At 43.2% G+C, this 18,830-nt stretch overlaps 1 protein-coding gene across 5 annotated transcripts in view; it reads left to right on the forward strand.

Annotated features, from left to right (window-relative positions):
- FMNL2 (formin like 2) overlaps window positions 1–18,830 on the forward strand; it is a 286,160-nt gene that overhangs the window by 262,393 nt on the left and 4,937 nt on the right. For 4 of the 5 annotated variants that reach the window (XM_006125650.4, XM_006125648.4, XM_006125646.4 and 1 more), the window contains exons 18-25: window positions 4,339–4,573; window positions 6,112–6,180; window positions 6,296–6,376; window positions 7,237–7,366; window positions 9,793–9,956; window positions 10,602–10,703; window positions 14,346–14,444; window positions 15,693–15,816. In XM_006125650.4, coding sequence (XP_006125712.1) covers window positions 4,339–4,573; window positions 6,112–6,180; window positions 6,296–6,376; window positions 7,237–7,366; window positions 9,793–9,956; window positions 10,602–10,703; window positions 14,346–14,444; window positions 15,693–15,816 — 1,004 coding nt within the window. Of the gene's footprint in view, window positions 1–4,338; window positions 4,574–6,111; window positions 6,181–6,295; window positions 6,377–7,236; window positions 7,367–9,792; window positions 9,957–10,601; window positions 10,704–14,345; window positions 14,445–15,692; window positions 15,817–17,442; window positions 17,570–18,830 lie in introns of all 5 variants that reach the window. The other variant, XM_006125649.4, reaches the window with a different exon arrangement.

Below are 18,830 nucleotides of genomic sequence, written 5' to 3' on the forward strand. Positions count from 1 at the left end.
ATGCCAAATGCAAAAATGTTACAGGTGTGTGTTACAAATCCTAATAACAGAATGTGGTTTCACATCCTGCTTCTTAAGATCCATCATGCACTTTATGGGTATGTCTACATACCCATAGCTGGCCCAGGTCTTGGGATACAGGACTGCAAAACTGCTATACAGATGTTCAGGCTTGGGTTGGAGCCTGTACTCTGGGACCTTGCAGGGAGGGGCAGAGGGAGAGTCCCAGAGCCCAGGCCACAACCAGAGTCAAGACATTTAGTTCAACAGCCAGAGCCTCACAAGCCTGAATCAGCTAATCTGGGCCAGGCACAGCTGTGCCTCTGGGTTTTTATTCCAGGGTAGATGTACCCTAAGATACATTCAGATTCACTGTCTTTACTCTTTGGAACATTACTTGCCTGTCAAAGCCAATATTTTGTGAGGCTAGAGTACTCCTTTATTACCACACTTTTCCCTCTTTATGAGCATCTAATGGTTTTTGAATGAGGACACCTCAGATGGCAGTTTGGATGTTCACTCTTCTAATCTGGCCAAATACTACTATAGTCTCAATCTGGTGCTGCAGATCTAACTTTTAGGTTACAAGACCCTTGTCCTTTTATGTTAACTTAGTATCTTAGTATCTTAGCCGCTCTACTCTGCACTAGTTAGGCCTCAGCTGGAGTACTGTGTCCAGTTCTGGGCGCCACATTTCAAGAAAGATGTGGAGAAATTGGAAAGGGTACAGAGAAGAGCGACAAGAATGATTAAAGGTCTAGAGAACATGACCTATGAAGCCAGGCTTCATGAACTGGGCTTGTTTAGTTTGGAAAAAAGAAGATTAAGGGGGGACATGATAGCGGTTTTCAAATATCTAAAAGGGTGCCACAAGGAGGAAGGAGAAAATTTGTTCCTCTTGGTTTCTGAGGACAGGACAAGGAGTAATGGGCTTAAAGTGCAGCAGGGGAGGTTTAGATTGGACATAAGGAAAAAAATCCTAACTGTCAGGGTGGTCAAATATTGGAATAAATTGCCAAGGGAGGTGGTGGAATCTCCCTCTCTGGAGATATTTAAGAACAGGTTAGATAGACATCTGTCAGGGATGGTGTAGGTGGAGCTTGGTCCTGCCTTGAGGGAGGGGGGCTGGACTCGATGACCTCTTGAGGTCCCTTCCAGTCCTATTATTCTATGATTCTATGATCTTCTCTTCCCTGCTTTCATGCTCCAGTGTCTTCTAGTTGGGGATTATCAGGTCTTCCCCCATTCTACAGCCAGTAGGTCAGTTCTTTGCTTTATCCGGCACTGCTGTGCTCAGCTTGGTCTGCCTTTTCCTTATTCACAAAAGCCTTGGTCTTGAAAGTCTGTGTGTGCCACACAGCAGAGTGGCAAGGTATTTGCTTTCCATGCATGTGAGAGTGGAGGCTTAAGAGTGAGCAACAATAAGATTATGAGTCCTATGCACCCACTGGTTTATCTGTAAGGGTGTGTCTAGACTACATGCCTCCTTCGACGGAGGCATGTAGATTAGCCAGATCGGAAGAGGGAAATGAAGCCGCGATTAAAATAATCGCGGCTTCATTTAAATTTAAATGGCTGCCCCGATCTGCCGATCAGCTGTTTGTCGGCAGATCGGGGCAGTCTGGACGCAACGCGCCGACAAAGAAGCCTTTCTTCATCGGCACAGGTAAGCCTCGTGAAACCAGGTTTACCTGTGCCGATGAAGAAAGGCTTCTTTGTCGGCGCATCGCGTCCAGACTGCCCCGATCTGCCGACAAACAGCTGATCGGCAGATCGGGGCAGCCATTTAAATTTAAATGAAGCCGCGATTATTTTAATCGCGGCTTCATTTCCCTCTTCCGATCTGGCTAATCTACATGCCTCCGTCGAAGGAGGCATGTAGTCTAGACACACCCTAAGTGCTCTAAGTAAACATAAGGTACGACAGCCATGGCTGGAAAATGGCCATATCTGAGGTACTGTGAAAATTAAGTGTGATCCTCACCATATTACAGATGTTAGCCACATGTCCTCCTTTAGGACTTACTAAGTTAGGGTATGTCTACACTACAGCACTAATTCGAACTAACTTAGTTCGAATTAGTTAATTCGAACTAAGCTAATTCGAATTAGTGCATCTAGACTTAAAAACTAGTTTGAATTAGCATTTTGCTAATTCGAACTAGCATGTCCACACTGAGGGGACCCTGAACCGAGGTTAAGGATGGCTGGAAGCAGTGCCAGCAGGGCATCAGATTAGGACTTAGAGCATGGAGCTGCTGTCTCAGGCTAGCCAAGGGCTGTGCTTAAAGGGACCCAACCCCCACCCCGGACAGACAGTTCTCAGGGGTTCCCCGCTTGCAAAGCAGTCCTGGCTTGGAGTGCCCTGAGTGCCCACACTGGGCACATCACAGCACTCGGCCATCAGCCCAGCTGCACTTGCCGCAGGCTGCCATGTGGAGGGGGGTCAATCAAGGGGCTTCAGGAGAGCTTCCACCCCGAGGAGCCTGCAGAGCCAGCCCAGTCCTCCCCATCGAGGGCTCATACCCCATTCCTCCCTCACCTCCTTCCACTTACCCCTCCCTAGCCCCCCTTCCTGATGTACAAAATAAAGGACACGTGTGTTCAAAAATAGAAACTCTCTTTTTTGAACAAAACTCGGGAAGACTGGGAAAAGGAGGTGGGAGAGGGGAAGAGAGAGGCTGGGAGAGGGGAGGGCAACTAAAATGATCAGGGGTTTGGAACAGATCCCATATGAAGAGAGGCTAAAGAGACTGGGATTTTTCAGCTTAGAAAAGAGGAGACTGAGGGGAGATATGATAGAGGTCTATAAAAGCATGAGTGGTGTGGAGAAGGTGCATAAAGAAAAGTTCTTCATTAGTTCCCATAATAGAAGGACTAAAGGACACCAAATGAAATGAACGGGTAGCAGGCTTCAAACCAACAACAGAAAGTTCTTTTTCACAAAGCAAATAGTCAACCTGTGGAACTCCTTGCCACAGGAGGCTGACACGGCTAGAACTAGAACAGAGTTTAAAGAGAAGTTAGATAAAGTCATGGAGGTTGGGTCCATGGAGTGCTATTAGCCAGGGGGTAGAAATGGTGTCCCTGGCCTCTGTTTGTGGAAGGCTGGAGATGGATGGCACAAGACAAATGGCTTGGTCGTTGTCTTCGGTCCATCCCCTCCAGGGTAGCTGGTGTTGGCCGCTGTTGGCAGACAGGCTACTGGGCTAGATGGACCTTTGGTCTGACCCAGTACGGCCATTCTAAGCTCAGGGCTCATGGTCAGGGGTCTCAGTGGACCCCCTTGATTTTCATGCACACCTGCTCCTGGGTGGCCAGGCTGGCAGCTATCCTGCCCTAGACGGCCACTTTCCTGTACCTAGTGTGGAGGTCGGGGACGAGGTCCACGATGTCCGCACTAGACCAGGCGGGCGCCCGCCTCTTGCGGACCCGGGCAGGCTCCCGGGAGCCGCCAGCCTGTTCCTGGGAAGAGGCGGATGGCTGGGTGGCAGCGGGTGGCTGGTTCATGCCATGCCAGGTGCAGGGTCTGCTGGCTGGGTGCTGGCAGGCTTGCACCTGGCACGGGCACCGTAGCCAGCCCGTGCCCCTTTAAGGGCTCCGGGGCTGGGAGGGGGGCAGATGAGTTTCCCGGGTGGTGCCCAGAGTGGCCACCAGGGAAAGCTGGGGAGGGCTAGCCTCCCACTAGTTCGAATTAAGTGGCTACACAGCCCTTAATTCGAACTAGTTAATTCGAACTAGGCGTTAGTCCTCGTGGAATGAGGTTTACCTAGTTTGAATTAAGCGCTCCGCTAGTTCAAATGAAGTTCGAACTAGCGGTTTGCTAGTGTAGTGCCTATCAAAGTTAATTCGAACTAACGTCTGTTACAGTGTAGACATACCCTGTAACTTTGTAGTGTAGACATACCCTTAGAGGGCAACCAGATAGCAGCATTCACATTAATACAGCTTCAGTTATCCTGTTTATCTCTTTGAACATGTGCATAGGCATTTAGCACTCAGCACATTCATTATGCATGATCGAGCCCTCTCAGCCCTGCTCACCCAGAACAGTAAAATTGGAGGTCCAAGGCTCCACTATAAGCAGTGCATGACCTAGACAGCATCAGAGACCACCAGTGTGTCAGAGATAACAGGAAACTCCTTAGGTTTAGTTTCATTGTCTCGGGTTTGTGTATGGCACGGGTGAACAGGAGTCATTTGCTCTGCCTATTTGAATAGAGATTTTGGGCAAGGCAGATTGCCGTCGTTTGGTTGGCTTTGCCAAAGCAAACTGGTCTGTCACATTTGGTATTTCCTTCTTGTAACACCAAGCTTTATGTGTCTGTTACCATGTAGATTTGACCTGAAAACGTTGCCAGTGGATTTTGTCGAATGTTTGATGCGATTCTTGCCCACTGAGAATGAGGTGAAAGTGTTACGGCTCTATGAGCGGGAGAGAAAACCTCTCGAGAACCTGTCTGATGAAGATCGGTTCATGATGCAATTCAGTAAGATTGAGAGGCTGATGCAGAAGATGACCATCATGGCCTTCATAGGCAACTTTGCAGAAAGCATCCAAATGTTGACACCGGTAAGTGAGTCACAGGTGCCAGAGCAGTGTTAAAAATAAATTTAAATTGAATTGTACAATGTGCTGCCATTACAGCTTCACATTTGGAACTCAGGAAATTATTCCAACAATCTGCATCACTTTCTGAAAGACACTTAGGAGAAACCTTCTTTCTGTTTTATTTCACCTAGCTAGGTAATGAATGATCAGGAAAATTTCCTTATAAAATATTTTCAAGGAGAAAAGAGAGGGAAAAAATCTCAATCAAAATGTTCACCAAAAATGTTTTATATTTTTCAGTCAATTCTATCTATCATAGGTTTAAGAATTTGTAGTGACCACAGTTGAGCTTAAATCTTGCTTCATGGGCTCTAAACACTACATCTGCAACGATTTTCAGTATTCTAGTGACAAGTTTACACTATGGGGGGAAAGTTGATTTAAGCTACGCAATTTGAATTACATTAGTAGCATAATTCAAGTCGAGATAACTTAGATCTACTTACCACAGGGTCGAAACCATGCTTGGTCAATGGGAGAATATCTCCCATTGACTCTGCTTATTCATGTTGTTTAAGTGGAGTACAAGAATCGATGTCCAAGCAATCAGCAGTTAATTTAGCAGGTCTTTGCTAGACTTGCTAAATTGAACCCTGTTGGATCAATTGCTGCTTTAGTAGTGGAGACAATCCTTAGCTTTTTGAGGCCAAATAGCAAGAAGTTGTGTGGTAAATTTCCAGAGTAGCACTTGGTGTCGTAATCCCTAGACAGATCCAGCAAAGAGATGTTAAAAGATAGATGAAAGATTTGAATGTCATGATGAATCATTGTAGCTCACTCTTGAGAGGAAAGGAAAAAGAAATAAAACAAAATAATTTTCTAACTATGATTATAACTTAATATTGTAGTCCTTGGGTGGGGTCAGTGTCTTCTCCCCCCCTCAATTAGTGACATCAGTGCTATTTAAGTAACCCACTAGAATTGATTATAACTTCCATTCATAGCACAGAAGAAAGTCACTATGTCATTTGTATAATATGCTAAATTTCTAATTTTAAAGGTTGTCCTCTAAGTTATGCCGGCAAAATTTATGCATCTGTGTCTCCACATCTCTGTATGCAAATACAGGCTCAGATTTTACAGAGCTTAGATAACCAGCTGTGTCCCAAAAAATCATAATGCTTCTTTTTATTTTACACTTTTAAATTTTAAAAGTAGTGAAAATGGAAATCATGTTGTTTGACTCATTAACTGAAACTGAAGACAAATTAATGACTCCCATGCTGTCTATGCTGGTGACTCCCTGAGGCCTTTTCCACATAATTGGATACATCTTTCATTATCATAAAGAGCATGGCACTGTAGAAGCAAGCACACTTGTGTTTTAGTTTACTCTACATTAAACTTGCAGCGTGTGTGAAATTCATACCCAGTGGAATGGAGAATATCCATCCACGAGATGCACTGTGCAGATCCAAGAGCAGAATTTGAGTGCTTTTGCCTTGAATTTAAGGTTTTATATGTGTTAACTACACACCCCTTCTTGTATTTGTTTTTAGCAACTCCATGCAGTAATAGCAGCATCTGTCTCGATAAAGTCATCCCAAAAGCTCAAGAAAATACTGGAGGTAATTACAGTTTTATTTATGCAAGTGTACTTTTATAAGATAATCAGTGTTATTCCTCCATGCATACCTGCTTATATTAAAAATTCACTGTTACCCTTTTCTTTCACTCTGGCAGATAATCTTGGCTCTTGGAAACTATATGAACAGCAGTAAAAGAGGAGCAGTGTATGGGTTTAAACTACAGAGTTTAGATCTGGTGAGTAGAATGACAGCCTGGCTGGGAGCTAGCTTTGGTGGGGGGAGTATCTGCTACTCAGTTCTTCACCTCCATACAGTTCATAAAAAGTGTAAGTGACAGCTTTGCTATGGATCATGTGTGTTATTCTGTTGTAACAAGGTGGAGGGGCGGACTTCTGTTAGTAAGAGAGAATAAAGGAATTAATTTGGAGGATCTGTGCTTAGATGGTGTCTAGCTCAGCAGAAGAAGGGTGGTGGTGGGAAAGACAAGGGAAATAAAAATAGAGGGGGTTCAGGTGCAGTAGTAGCATGATGGAGATATAGGCTTAAATGCTTTCAGTCAGGTGTGTCCCGAGATTGGCTGCTAATCATCACAATTCCAGCTCTCAGACTGGGACAGTTAATCATGCCCTATGCAACAGATAATACAGCAGATCAGGTTGGGTGTGCATTATCAGAGCTCTATGGGGAAAGCTCTCACACCATCAGCCTGCACTCTGCCTGGCTGTGGCTAATACTACCGTACTCTCCCATCCTCGATGAGAGTTAATATTTGGTACGTCCCACCTAGCTTTTAAAACAGTGCGAGGAAGACAGCTCAGCATGAACAGGTGGGTAATAGCCAATGAGTAGATGCATAGTGGATGCCAGCTGTGTTTTAAAATGTGAATGTATTGTATAATAAGAGAAGTTTGATTTGGGAATCTACTCTCTTGTGTTTGTCTCAAAAGATATGCCTCTAATTTGTAATTGCAGCTCCTTAATTGTTTTTCTTTGTGCTTCTCCATCTAATGAAATATCAGTTCAGTCAACAGATAATTTATAGCCTGGCCCTTAGCACACCTTAATCCAACAAGTTTCTTTGCTTTTTGCTTGCAGTTATTAGACACAAAGTCAACGGACAGAAAACAAACGCTGTTGCACTATATATCCAATGTTGTGAAAGAGAAGTATCACCAAGTATCCCTCTTTTACAATGAACTTCATTATGTGGAGAAAGCTGCTGCAGGTACGGTGACTAGAGTGGACCTTGTTCCTATGTGAGCTAGGTTCTGCTGTACTTTACCCTTCTATCCCCATGAGCTGTTTCAGAGAAAGGTAGGAAGTTTAATTTATAGGGCTGGTAGGCCTGTGGTGAAGGGTGCCAGATAAAGGTTGGATAAATATGAAGTTGGAGGATACATTCATGTCACAGACCTATTATAGCTGATGTTTTTATACTTTATTATTACTTATATTGTGATAACATCTAGAGTTGTCCCAGTCATGGAGCAAAACCCCACTGCACTAGGTACTGTGTGAATAAAAAAAAATAGGCTTTACCAATGTATCCTCTGTGCAATGAGTCCCGCCCAGTCGGGCTCAGGGCTCCACGCATGGAGCTGCCTGACTGAGCGGGGCTGATTAAGTAGCTGTGGGGATGTGCTGCTGCGCATCTTCCAGGGAACACTGGGCCTTATCCTCAACAGCTTACAGTCTGAATACTTAAAAGGAGTCCTCTAGTACCAGCTAGGGATGTTAAATATCGGTTAATTGAATAGTCATGAATTCTTATTGTTTAGTCAACTATTCTATAGTTACCGGGCAGCCCCTGTCTGGGGGGGGACGGGTCTGAGCTCCCAGATCCGGCATGAGCCAGAACTCAGGCTGCCAGCCTGCGTGGCTCCTAATACACTTTAAATGTAGAGCCGCAGCGGGGGTTGGTCCAGGACCCAGTGCAAGGCAGGACTGAGCCAGGCTGCTGGCCAGCCTGCTAAAAAATTTACTGGCAAGGAGTGTGGGGTGGGGAAAATGCATGTAGTCTATAGCATTAACCTATAAGCTTATGCTTATCGGTTAATTGACTACACTGTTACATCCCTAGTACCAGCAGCCACTTACATAGAAAAGCACTAATTGTTTGGATTGGAATTTGCACTGTAAAAACAAATCTAAAAGGCTACAGATAAACATAAATTTTATAAGCACATGCGGTGTTTGTTGTATTTCCACAATGGCATTTAATGTCTGACTGGGTCCTTGAGGTCTGCTGTCGTAGGACGATCTCAAGCAATCAGTGGAGCTAGCTATCCAGGACTGACTAGTGTCATTGGATGTCAGTTGTAAATGATTTTATCGGAATATACTTGCAGGTGTATGAAAGCAAAGGAAAAGCGTAGGATCAGCACCGGAACTGACCACAAGGCTCTTTGTATAACTTTTAAAGTCTGCTGTGTAAATTACATTTTTCAAATTCATGATTGTATGACTGTTTGTGCATTCAAGATATTTTTATATAGATGCCACAATTAATTGTTAAAATATTTTTGCAGTCTTGTGTTATGAATAATAGTTCACGTGCATCCTTTCCTTTAAATAGGGAATATAGGAGTGGCATTCCCATACTGCCTCTCAAATAGCATGGGTGAATAGTGTCATATATCTGTGAATATTCCCATTTTTACATGGATTCATTTTGGCCATGCTTATATATCATTTCTTTCTATGAACATGCAAATGGCCAAGTTTCATTGGTCCAAACAGTCACGGAAAGTGAGCTTCAGAGTGGTGAGAGTGAGTATTCATAGATGCCAAACTTGGCATTCTTCCCAGAAGTGGTGGTGTGAGCATCCATCTAGCAAACAGATGCAATGTAACTATCAGGCTGAATACTGAATACTTGCATGGAATTTTTCAAGATCAGTACAGAGTTTAAGAAAATGTGCATAATACATTTCAGAACACCGATTGTGATCTCTGTGGATATTACATAAATAGAGAAAGAGCCCATGTTTATTGAAGATGCTATTCAGCATCAGTTACGCAACTGTAATCTCAAACGAGCAGTTTAAGTTGCTGTCCAGTTTGCAGTAATGTCCAAATATTATTGTTGGTTTTGTAAAGAACGTACACCCCTATCATTCGTCAAGATGAAATTGTCTTAAACACTATACCCATACAAGTACAATGTGAATTTTGGAGAATGTCATCATATTAGGAATAAACACATTCTTAAGTAAATAAACTGATTTTCTCCACTGCTTGTGCTTGCAGCAGGATTATAATATTTAAAGTACAACTCATAAGCCTTTTATAGATTTCAGCTATACATTTTAAACACAGAGAGGAGAAAACAAAGTGCAGTGTTCCGTACATTAGTGGGTGCACTGTCTGTGCTGTGTGCTTTATGGATAAAACTGACCTCTATACAAGAATGCCTAACAGTTATTTTCAGTGTTACCAGTCAGTACCAACTGAAAATGTGATGAGCAGTTTTTTATTATACAGGGGCACTGTCTTAATCTGTGGTTAAATATTTGCCAAGTTACCAACTTTTTGAGCTTTATGAAACACTTCTCATTAAGGAGTTAGGAAAGTTAGAATTTAAGCCTACAGTTGAGTGTTAGTCCCATTCTTTTAACAAAAACACTTCAGCATTTGTGTTTTATTTCTTAGTGTCCCTTGAAAATGTGCTGTTGGATGTCAAGGAGCTCCAGCGAGGCCTGGACCTGACAAAGCGAGAATACACCATGCATGACCACAATACGATGCTGAAGGATTTTATCCATAACAATGAAGGAAAACTAAAGAAACTGCAGGATGATGCAAAAATAGCCCAGGTATTTTTTTTTTTAATCCCAGTCCCTGCCAAGGTGATATAGAGACCAAATAAGAAGAATTTGGAAACCCAAGAATTCCTGACTGTTCAAGGGGATATGTTCAAACTGTGACACAGCTGAGGAGATTCAGGGTTACTTGAGTTCCTCTCCAATCCAATGCTCACTGAAGTGATGACATAGTATTGAGATTATCATGTACTTTCCTCTCTATAGTCATCATCTAGTCAGGCATATTTGCTTTATGAAGTCCATCTTCCTAGGAACAATCCTAATCCTTCTGGTCACCATGGTAATGTTAGGCCATTCTTCTCTGACAAACCTTTCCAACCACATGGGATAAACTTCCAGAAGCGTAGCCTCCTTTTTGAAAGCACATTTGACATGCTGAAATTTTCTGCTACAAATCATTGCAAAGCTGAGCACTTTTGCCCAACTTTGCATGAGCACAGTCACATAGAGCAAGGTACAAAGATCTCTCACATTTCCATGCACAGTTAATTCTGTGGATACACAAATGCAGATGCAAATCTCACAGATACAGATTTCACACACAAAAAGGGAAGCTGAGAATATATCCCTTTATGACATTTGGTGAAAGGGCTCATTTTTAAGATGCAAAGCTGAGTGAAGATGTCCTTCTTACAGGATGCCTTTGATGATGCTGTGAAATATTTTGGGGAGAATCCCAAGACAACCCCCCCATCTGTCTTCTTCCCAGTCTTTGTCCGATTTGTGAAAGCCTACAAGGTAAGCAGAAATATATTCAGAAGTGAAAGCACAATGTATCAGGACTGCCAAATGTGACCTATAGTATTCTGCAATATAGCTCAGCACACCCTTCAATTCAACAGTGTAACCTCCTGAGACTTCTGACCCCAGAATGACCTGTGAAAGAGCACCTGGGTGGGACATAAAGTAAACAAGCAAAGAGCAGGGCAACTAATGGTCTTGGGATTTTACAGAAACTAGTGAAAACCGCCATTTCAGTAGGATTGTCCGACACCCTGGAACCATTTCACACACCAAGCACGCTGGTCAGTCTTGTGTGTGAGAATCTAGCTCCACTCCGAGAACAACAAGGGTGATATCATGGTGGGCATCTGTTATAAACCACCAGACCAGGTTTTCTTCGGACAACTAACAGCAGTTCTGCAGATCACAGGCCCTGATTCTTATGGGGGACTTCAATCACTCTGACATATGGGACAACTTCCTTGTACAAGTGCTGTAGGAAACAACTGGGGTCATGTTCCTCTTGACCTGCTGCTCATAAATATGGAAGAATTGGTAGGGGGAAATAGAAGTAGGTGGCAACCTGGGCCATGAGATGGTTGAGTTCAGTACCCTGACAATGGAAAGAAAGGAGAGCAGCAGAATACAGAACACACCCCCTGTACTTCAAAAAAGCAGACATTGACTCCCTTTGGGTAGGATCCACTCAGAGGATAAATTGAGGGGGAAAGAAGGGAAATTGAGAGAGCTGCTTATATTTTAAGGAACCCTTATTGAGGACGTAGGAACAAACCATCTTTATGTGCAGGAAGAATAGCAAATAGGGCAGGTCACCAGCTGGCTCAACAGTCCTGGCTCATGCTGGCTCTGGGAGCCACCCTGCTGTGGCTCTGCATTGTAAAGGTAGTAAGAGCAGGGCCGGCCTGAGCCATTTGTGCTCCCGGGCCCCCAAGTGCACGGCGCATGCACTGCCCCACCCCCGGGCGCACTGGGCCCCTGGGCATCTGGCGCATGCACGGCCCTGCCCCCACCTGGTCTGGCAGCCCCGCGCGGCGCCCCCTACAATGGGGCGTCCCAGGTGGTAGCCCAGTCAGCCCGTAGCTTGGGCTGGCTCCGAGCATGAGCCAGGACTGCTTGGTCCCAGCTTGTGCTGAGTCCAGCAGCCCCTGTTCACGGCAGCTAGCCCTGTTCACCACAAACAGGCTGCTACTGTAGCCTCTGCTCACTGCGAGTCTTGGCCCTTTGCAGCAGCCTCCCCTATCTCTGCCCCCCATACTCCCCTGCTGTCTCTGATAGAGGCAGTGGTAGGGGGGCAGTCAGCACCGCAGAGACAGTGCTGAGGGGAATTAGCTTTTAAGCTGGCTTCCTCCAGCACTGGCTCTTGTTCCCCCACTTGCTGCCTCACATAGAGGAAGAAAGGAGTGGGGGAAGCGAGCAGTCAATACTCCAGTCGACTACCTGATAAACTTATGCTTATCTGATCATTGGCTAGTCGACTACTTGCTAACATCCCTAGTACTTAATGCTTGGTTTTTTTTTTTTTTGCCTTGGTCTTCACATACAAGATCAGCTCCCAGTCTGCAGTACTGGGCAGTTTAGTCAGGGGAGGAGGTGAGCAGCGTCAGTGGTGAAAGAGAGGTTAAAGACTATTTAGAAAAGCTGGACATGCACAAGTCCATGGGGTCAGATCTAATGCATCTAAGGGTGCTGAGACAATTGGCTGATGCTCAACCATTGGCTATTATTGTTGTAAACTCCTAGGCTGTGTCCAGACTCAGGGGTTTTTTCGAAAAAAGTAGCCTTTTTTCGAAAAAACCTCACCTGCGTCTAGACTGCAGCCGCGTTCTTTCGAAATTAAATCGAAAGAACGCGGCTTTTCTTTCGATGGCGGTAAACCTCATTTCACGAGGAAGAACGCCTTCTTTCGAAAGTTCCTCTTTCGAAAGAAGGCGTTCTTCAATGTAAATAGGGCTTCTTCGAAAGAGAGCATCCAGACTCACTGGATGCTTTCTTTCGAAAAAGCAGGCCACTTTTTCGAAAGTTCAACGTGCAGTCTAGACGCTCTCTTTCGAAAGAGGCTCTTTCGAAAGTATCTTTCGAAAGAGCCTCTTTCGAAAGAGGCTTGCAGTCTAGACATAGCCCTAATGATATGGGGAGGTCCCAGAGGATTGGAAAAGGCAAATATAGTGCCCAGCTTTTTTTAAAAAAAGAAAAGACGGAGAATCCGGGAAACAGCAGACCAATCAACCTCCCCTCAGCCCCTGGAAAACACAAGGAATCCATTTTGAAACATTTGGAGGAGGGGAAAGTGATCAGGAACAGTCAACATGGTTTTACCAAGGGCAAGCCATGCCTCACCAAACTAACTGCCTTCTGTGAGATAATTTTGGCTCTGTGGATATGGGGAGAGCAGTGGATGTGATATATCTGAACTTTAGCAAAGCTTTTGATACAGTCTCCCACAGTATTTTGCCAGCAAGTTACAGAAGTATGGCTTGGATTAATTGGATGTAAGGTGGATGGAAAGCTGGCTAAATCATTGGGCTCAACAGATAGTGATCAGGGCACAATGTTTAGTTGGCAGATGGCATCAAGCAGAGTGACCCACATTTTTGATCCTGGGGTCGGTTTTGTTCAACATCTTCATTAGTAATCTGGATGATAGGATGGATTGTACTTTCAGCAAGTTCACGGATGTCACTAAGTTGGGGGCAGAGCGGTAGATATGCTGGAGGGTAGGGTAGGGATAGGTGACCAAAATAAATTGAAGGATTGAGCCAAGAATAGAAGGACAAAGAATCCCATGCACTGCTATAGGGTGGGGACCGATTGGCTAAGTAGCAGTTCTGCAGAAAAGGACTTGGGGCTTAGAGATGTAAAATCCCATTTATCAGTGAACTGGTAAATGGGGGTGGGTGGACTGCTCCAGCTGGGCCCATCACCCGTAGTGGCCCAGATTAGAGCGCCCCTCACCCATAGCGTGGTAGGCTGCTCTGGTCAGGATGGGCCCATTGCACCACAGGTGGGTGCTGCGCCACCCAGACTGGAGTGCCACTTGCCGACAGCAGGGTGTGGGAGGCCAGCTGAGCTGGAGCAACACTCCACCACAGCCAGGGACTCTTTTGGTTGGGCCTGGCCCACTGCGCCACACCACTTACCCGTTAACTGTTCGTATCCCTACTGGAGATTACAGTAGCTGAGAAGCTGGATGTGTCAACAGTGTGCTCTTGTTGCAGTGGGGAAGGTCTAAGTTGGATATTAGGAAAAACTATTTAACTGGGAGGGGTTACCAAGGGAAGTGGTGGAATCGCCAACCTTAAGAGGGTTTTAAGGCCAGGCTTGATGAAGTCCTGGCTGGAATGATTTAGTTGGGGTTGCTCCTGTTTTGAACAGGGGTTTGGACTAGAAGATTGACTGAGATCTCTTTGAACCTTAATTTTCTATGATTCTATACCTTAACCTTCATGTGTATCATGCAGCTGAATATCTATGAAGTGCCCTGAAAGGGTGGGTCCCCTCCACTCTTAATTGGAGATAGTTACTGCAAAAATGAATGAGTGACTATAAGAGATGATTCTCTTGTTTAAAAAAAATACATTGGAGTCCCATCATTTGGTCATGGTTTGCAGCACTAATGTGGTTTTTTGGTCTGAACAGCAAGCAGAGGAAGAGAATGAGTTCAGAAAGAAGCAGGAACAAGCACTAATGGAAAAACTTCTGGAGCAAGAAGCATTGATGGAGCAACAGGACCAAAAGGTATGAAACTGAGGACTTACTTTGGGACACTATTACTGGAATATTTTGTCTCCAAGGTCAGGAACAATTCTTTCCACCCTCTCGAGGTGTTTGAGGACATACAAGTAAAACAGCTTTCTGATGAGCAGAGCAGGCCCTTTTCTGCCATTTCATAATTCTAATGCTCTTTATTTATTCTTTCTGAATTTTGTTCCAGAAAAGGTTTAAAAATAGGCAATGGCTTTTATCTTCACCAGCCAATCTCAAACCAGGAAAAATGCCAGTAAAAGTGCATAATCCTGAATTTATCCAATTGTGCAAATCTCGGCAGGCCCTGAGAGAGAAATTTGGGCCTCTGGTATACCAAAGCCACACCTTCACCCATCATACTTTATTTACACAGTCATTATGGATATTTTAGGGACAATCCTCCAAGCTCATTGCCCTGATACAACTGTTCCCCTTTTCTTGTCTTCTCATCCAGCCCTTCATTGCAGTAACAAGCTCCAAAAAATTAGATAAGAATAAAGTTCTCAATCATCTTAAGTCCATGCCTCTACCAAGACCATTATGTGCCTTCGCTTTATAATGCATTTTCCTTAGGCTTTGTCTATATTCTGCATCCAGAACTTCTGTTTACACTTTTATTTACAAACTATCAGTTTCTCTGAAGGCATACAACATATCTCCACAAAATCCTCCTGGAGGTAGGCCCCACCAAAGAGGTGCCATCAGGGAAATTACCCCTATAACATCACAGTAGTAGGCCCAGCCAAAGGAAGCCATTTTATAGGGACCTTTTTCCCAGCATGCTGTTGTGAGCTGGCCTTTTAAATGTAGCAAATAGAAGCAGCTGCAGCCCTAAATAAGCCATATTGTGACTGGTTGCTGCTTCCTGCATTTCTTTCTCTGCCAGCTCTCAAGTACCCTTACCTAGTCTTATTTTCCCTGATTCTGAAGGAGAAGGCACATTCTTTCAATCCCCTAATACTTTGCAGAGTTAAATAAATGGTAGAAGAGGGGTCGAGTGAAATTGAGCAAGGGAAATGGACAGATTTGGCATCTAGAAAACATGCCAGTTTGGCCTTCCCTTGTGAGTTTAGACAAATTATCTAACCACTTTGCCTTGGATCCCCTATCTATAAAACTGGAATGAGACCCAAGTATTAATATTTGGTGCCTTACACATTCGAGAAAAGGAAAAGAAAAATGCAGCAATAACCTGTTAGGGTTCACTCCTTGCTGATCTTTACTTTCATTTCCTTTCAGTCTCCTTCTCACAAAACAAAGAGACAGCAGCAAGAGCTAATTGCAGAGCTTCGACGACGACAAGTCAAGGATAACAGACATGTGTATGAGGGGAAAGATGGTGCTATTGAAGACATTATAACAGGTAATGAAGTTTTGTTCACAAGCCCCCGTAGTTGGTTCGTGGATATCATCGAACTATGGCTGTATATAGATCTCACCTAAACTGTTGTATAGTTTTATAAACCTCTTAACAGGTATGGTTCAAATAATGTTTAGAAAGCTATTTCCAGTGTTGTGAATGAGGTAGATAATCCTCACCACTGGTGTGTAACAAACCAGATGCCATAACTAGCTTTAATATGCCCACTTTCTGCGCATTTTCCATATGCATAGGTATTAGTAGTTCGATACCCTTTGCTTATTTTGCAAGTTTCTCTTTCAGCATGTTGTCATGACAAACTTAGTTACTGTACTAAGCAAAGTTCAGTACCCTGGCTGTCCGTGCATGCCATACAAATCTTTCCTTGCAAATGTTTCCACAAATGGGAATGACTGATATTTAACATTACTTAAGAGCTTGTAGTTTCATTAAAAATTACTAACAGGAATTACCCCATGTTAATATGCAGTTCAGGACAAATCATTTGGTTATACTTGAATTATTTCTAACCCTAAATTGTCATGGTTTTACTGCTTTCAAATTTGGGTAGACTAATACTTTGCACTTGCCACAAATCAGAATTGAATACAGCAGTGGCTGAGTGTAATTTATTAATGGTATCCAGAGGTAATCAGGATACTGTGAGCTAAAGATCCTTGTTTTAGAGAAGTTGCTTTTAAAATCTCTTTTGTTTGGTGTCCTTTTAATAGAGATGTTCTGGTTGTTTATTTTGGTGCATATTCTGGAGTGGGGGGGAGCGATTCTTAAAAGGGTAATGATTTTAATAGTCATCCATTTCACTTGTACCAAAGCTTAAGAAGAAGAAAAAACATTGGTATAGATTTCCTGGGCCATATTTTGTATTGTCATCTTTTTTACAAGATTTTCCTGAGAGGGAAAGAAGCAATTTTGCTATGTAGAGTGTAAAAGGAAGCTGAAGGCATTTCTGTCCTGGTTGAGTGCAGAGATGGAATTTCTTCACTACAGCTTTCCAGACCGTGTACACCAACATTTATTGAAAGGACACAGTGTAATATCTAGTCATTTTCAATAATGAATTAACAGTTGTCACACATTCTACATCTCCCCAAGTTTCCACTGTCATCTGTAGTTCTATAAATCATGTTTTTCCATCCAAAATAGATATTTTAACCTGCTCAAAGGGAGAAACTGACCATGTGAGAGGCTGTGAAGATAAACAAATGCAAAGGGTGTCAAAGTGCTTACATCAAAAGTAGATAATTATTAGACATGAGTGATATTTTTAAATTGATGGTGTCTCTTTAGATTCAGACAAAAGCTTTACTTGACCAAAATAAATGGACCTTAATGATCCATAGTCTTAATCAGTGATGGCAAATGTTTCTCCTGATTAGATTTTTATCACCAGTAAAATCTGTGAAATTTAGAGGGGATTATTGGAGCCTACTTGGATTTTTTGGCCTCAAAGAAACCCAGCTAAATGCACCCTATTGTGACTTATAACTGATCAAAAGACGTAAAACCATCCCAGGATGTTCTTAACAAAGCACTAACAATGTACTAATGCAACAGATCTTTGCTTCTTACTGTGGTGTTTGTCTTGTTTGGCTGTTGTTTTCCATGCAGTGTTGAAGACAGTGCCCTTTACCGCTCGAACGGCCAAACGTGGCTCTCGGTTTTTCTGCGAACCTGTTCTCACTGAGGAATTCCATTACTAAACTATTACTCTTTCACACCTGATGGTCTTAAAAAGGTTGCTGTAGGTTTTTGACATTTCTCCATTTGTATGGATCTTGGCCAGGGCCACGTGAATGTTAAATGGATAGGAATGTCTGGTGTCTACTTGGAGTTGTATTTTGTGTCATCATGTCATTGCACGTTCTTGTATTTCAGTTGTCTTTTATTATCTCCCATCAACCTTGTGCACAATACTTTTAGCTGTCCTCACATTTCAAAGCCACCATTGAGCTGCATGACAAATGCCATAGAATAGCAGGTGGTGGAAGTCACAGAATGCTACACATAGAAAAGCATCTTTGGTGCTAATCAGATTCTGCAGTGGAGGGCTAGTGGGTCAAATGCCATCATTAATATGACAGTTCACCTGGTTTTTCTATGGCACCTCTTCTGGGTTCTAGAAATGGCCTTCTCTTTGAAATTACTGCATGCATGCTACATAAGTCAACTAGATTGCTGGGAAACACTTTAGCAGTTTGCATGACCTAAACTGGACTTTCATGAACTTGCTTCCTGGCTTAAAATAGTTACTCGTGATTATTATATACATAATCTGGGTTGCATTGGGGTGTTTTCCAACCATTTTAATCAGCACTTGCATGTTTGTCTTCATGTGTAAGGAATAAAGTGTAGAAAATCCTGTTTCATTCTGTCACAACCATATTTAATTTATTTTTCAGTTCCATGCCAACTTAAACATGTTTGGAAATGCCTATTGAACAAATAGTAACAAAGTATAGAGGGTGGCTAGGACTGGCTGTCTCTAAAGCTGAAAAAAATCCAGATGGATTCCAGCTCAGACGAGAGGAGAACTGGGGACATACCCTGTATATGTCATGGTCATTCTGAACACTGCTTGCAGATTTGGGCTTCTGGGTCTAGTCATGGTAAAGCTGTATGAAGTGAAGTCTTAGAATTCATTGGAACAGTGTATGCTAGATTCCTGTTTGGTCAAAGCCAACTTCAGAGGAGTGGATGAAGAGAACATCTAAGTATGGGGAAGGGGGAAGGAATTGGAGAAAACTTAATTTTTTTCTCAAAATTATGCAGCAATCACAATTGTTACTAAGAAACTTTGGCATGTAACTGGAGAAATTTACATCTTGTGGTGTAAACTGTATAATGTTTAACATAGCATGTATCTGTTAACACTGTTGTCTTTGCTTAAGAACCAGTTACTTAGAAGACAACAGTGTTTCATTTCCTACTTTTGCAATGTATTTTATGAGAGCTTCTTAATAAGATTGCAAGTTATAATCAGCTCAATAGTTATTCTC

This window comes from Pelodiscus sinensis, chromosome 7, assembly GCF_049634645.1.
Source record: "Pelodiscus sinensis isolate JC-2024 chromosome 7, ASM4963464v1, whole genome shotgun sequence".
Classification (NCBI taxonomy): domain Eukaryota; kingdom Metazoa; phylum Chordata; order Testudines; family Trionychidae; genus Pelodiscus; species Pelodiscus sinensis.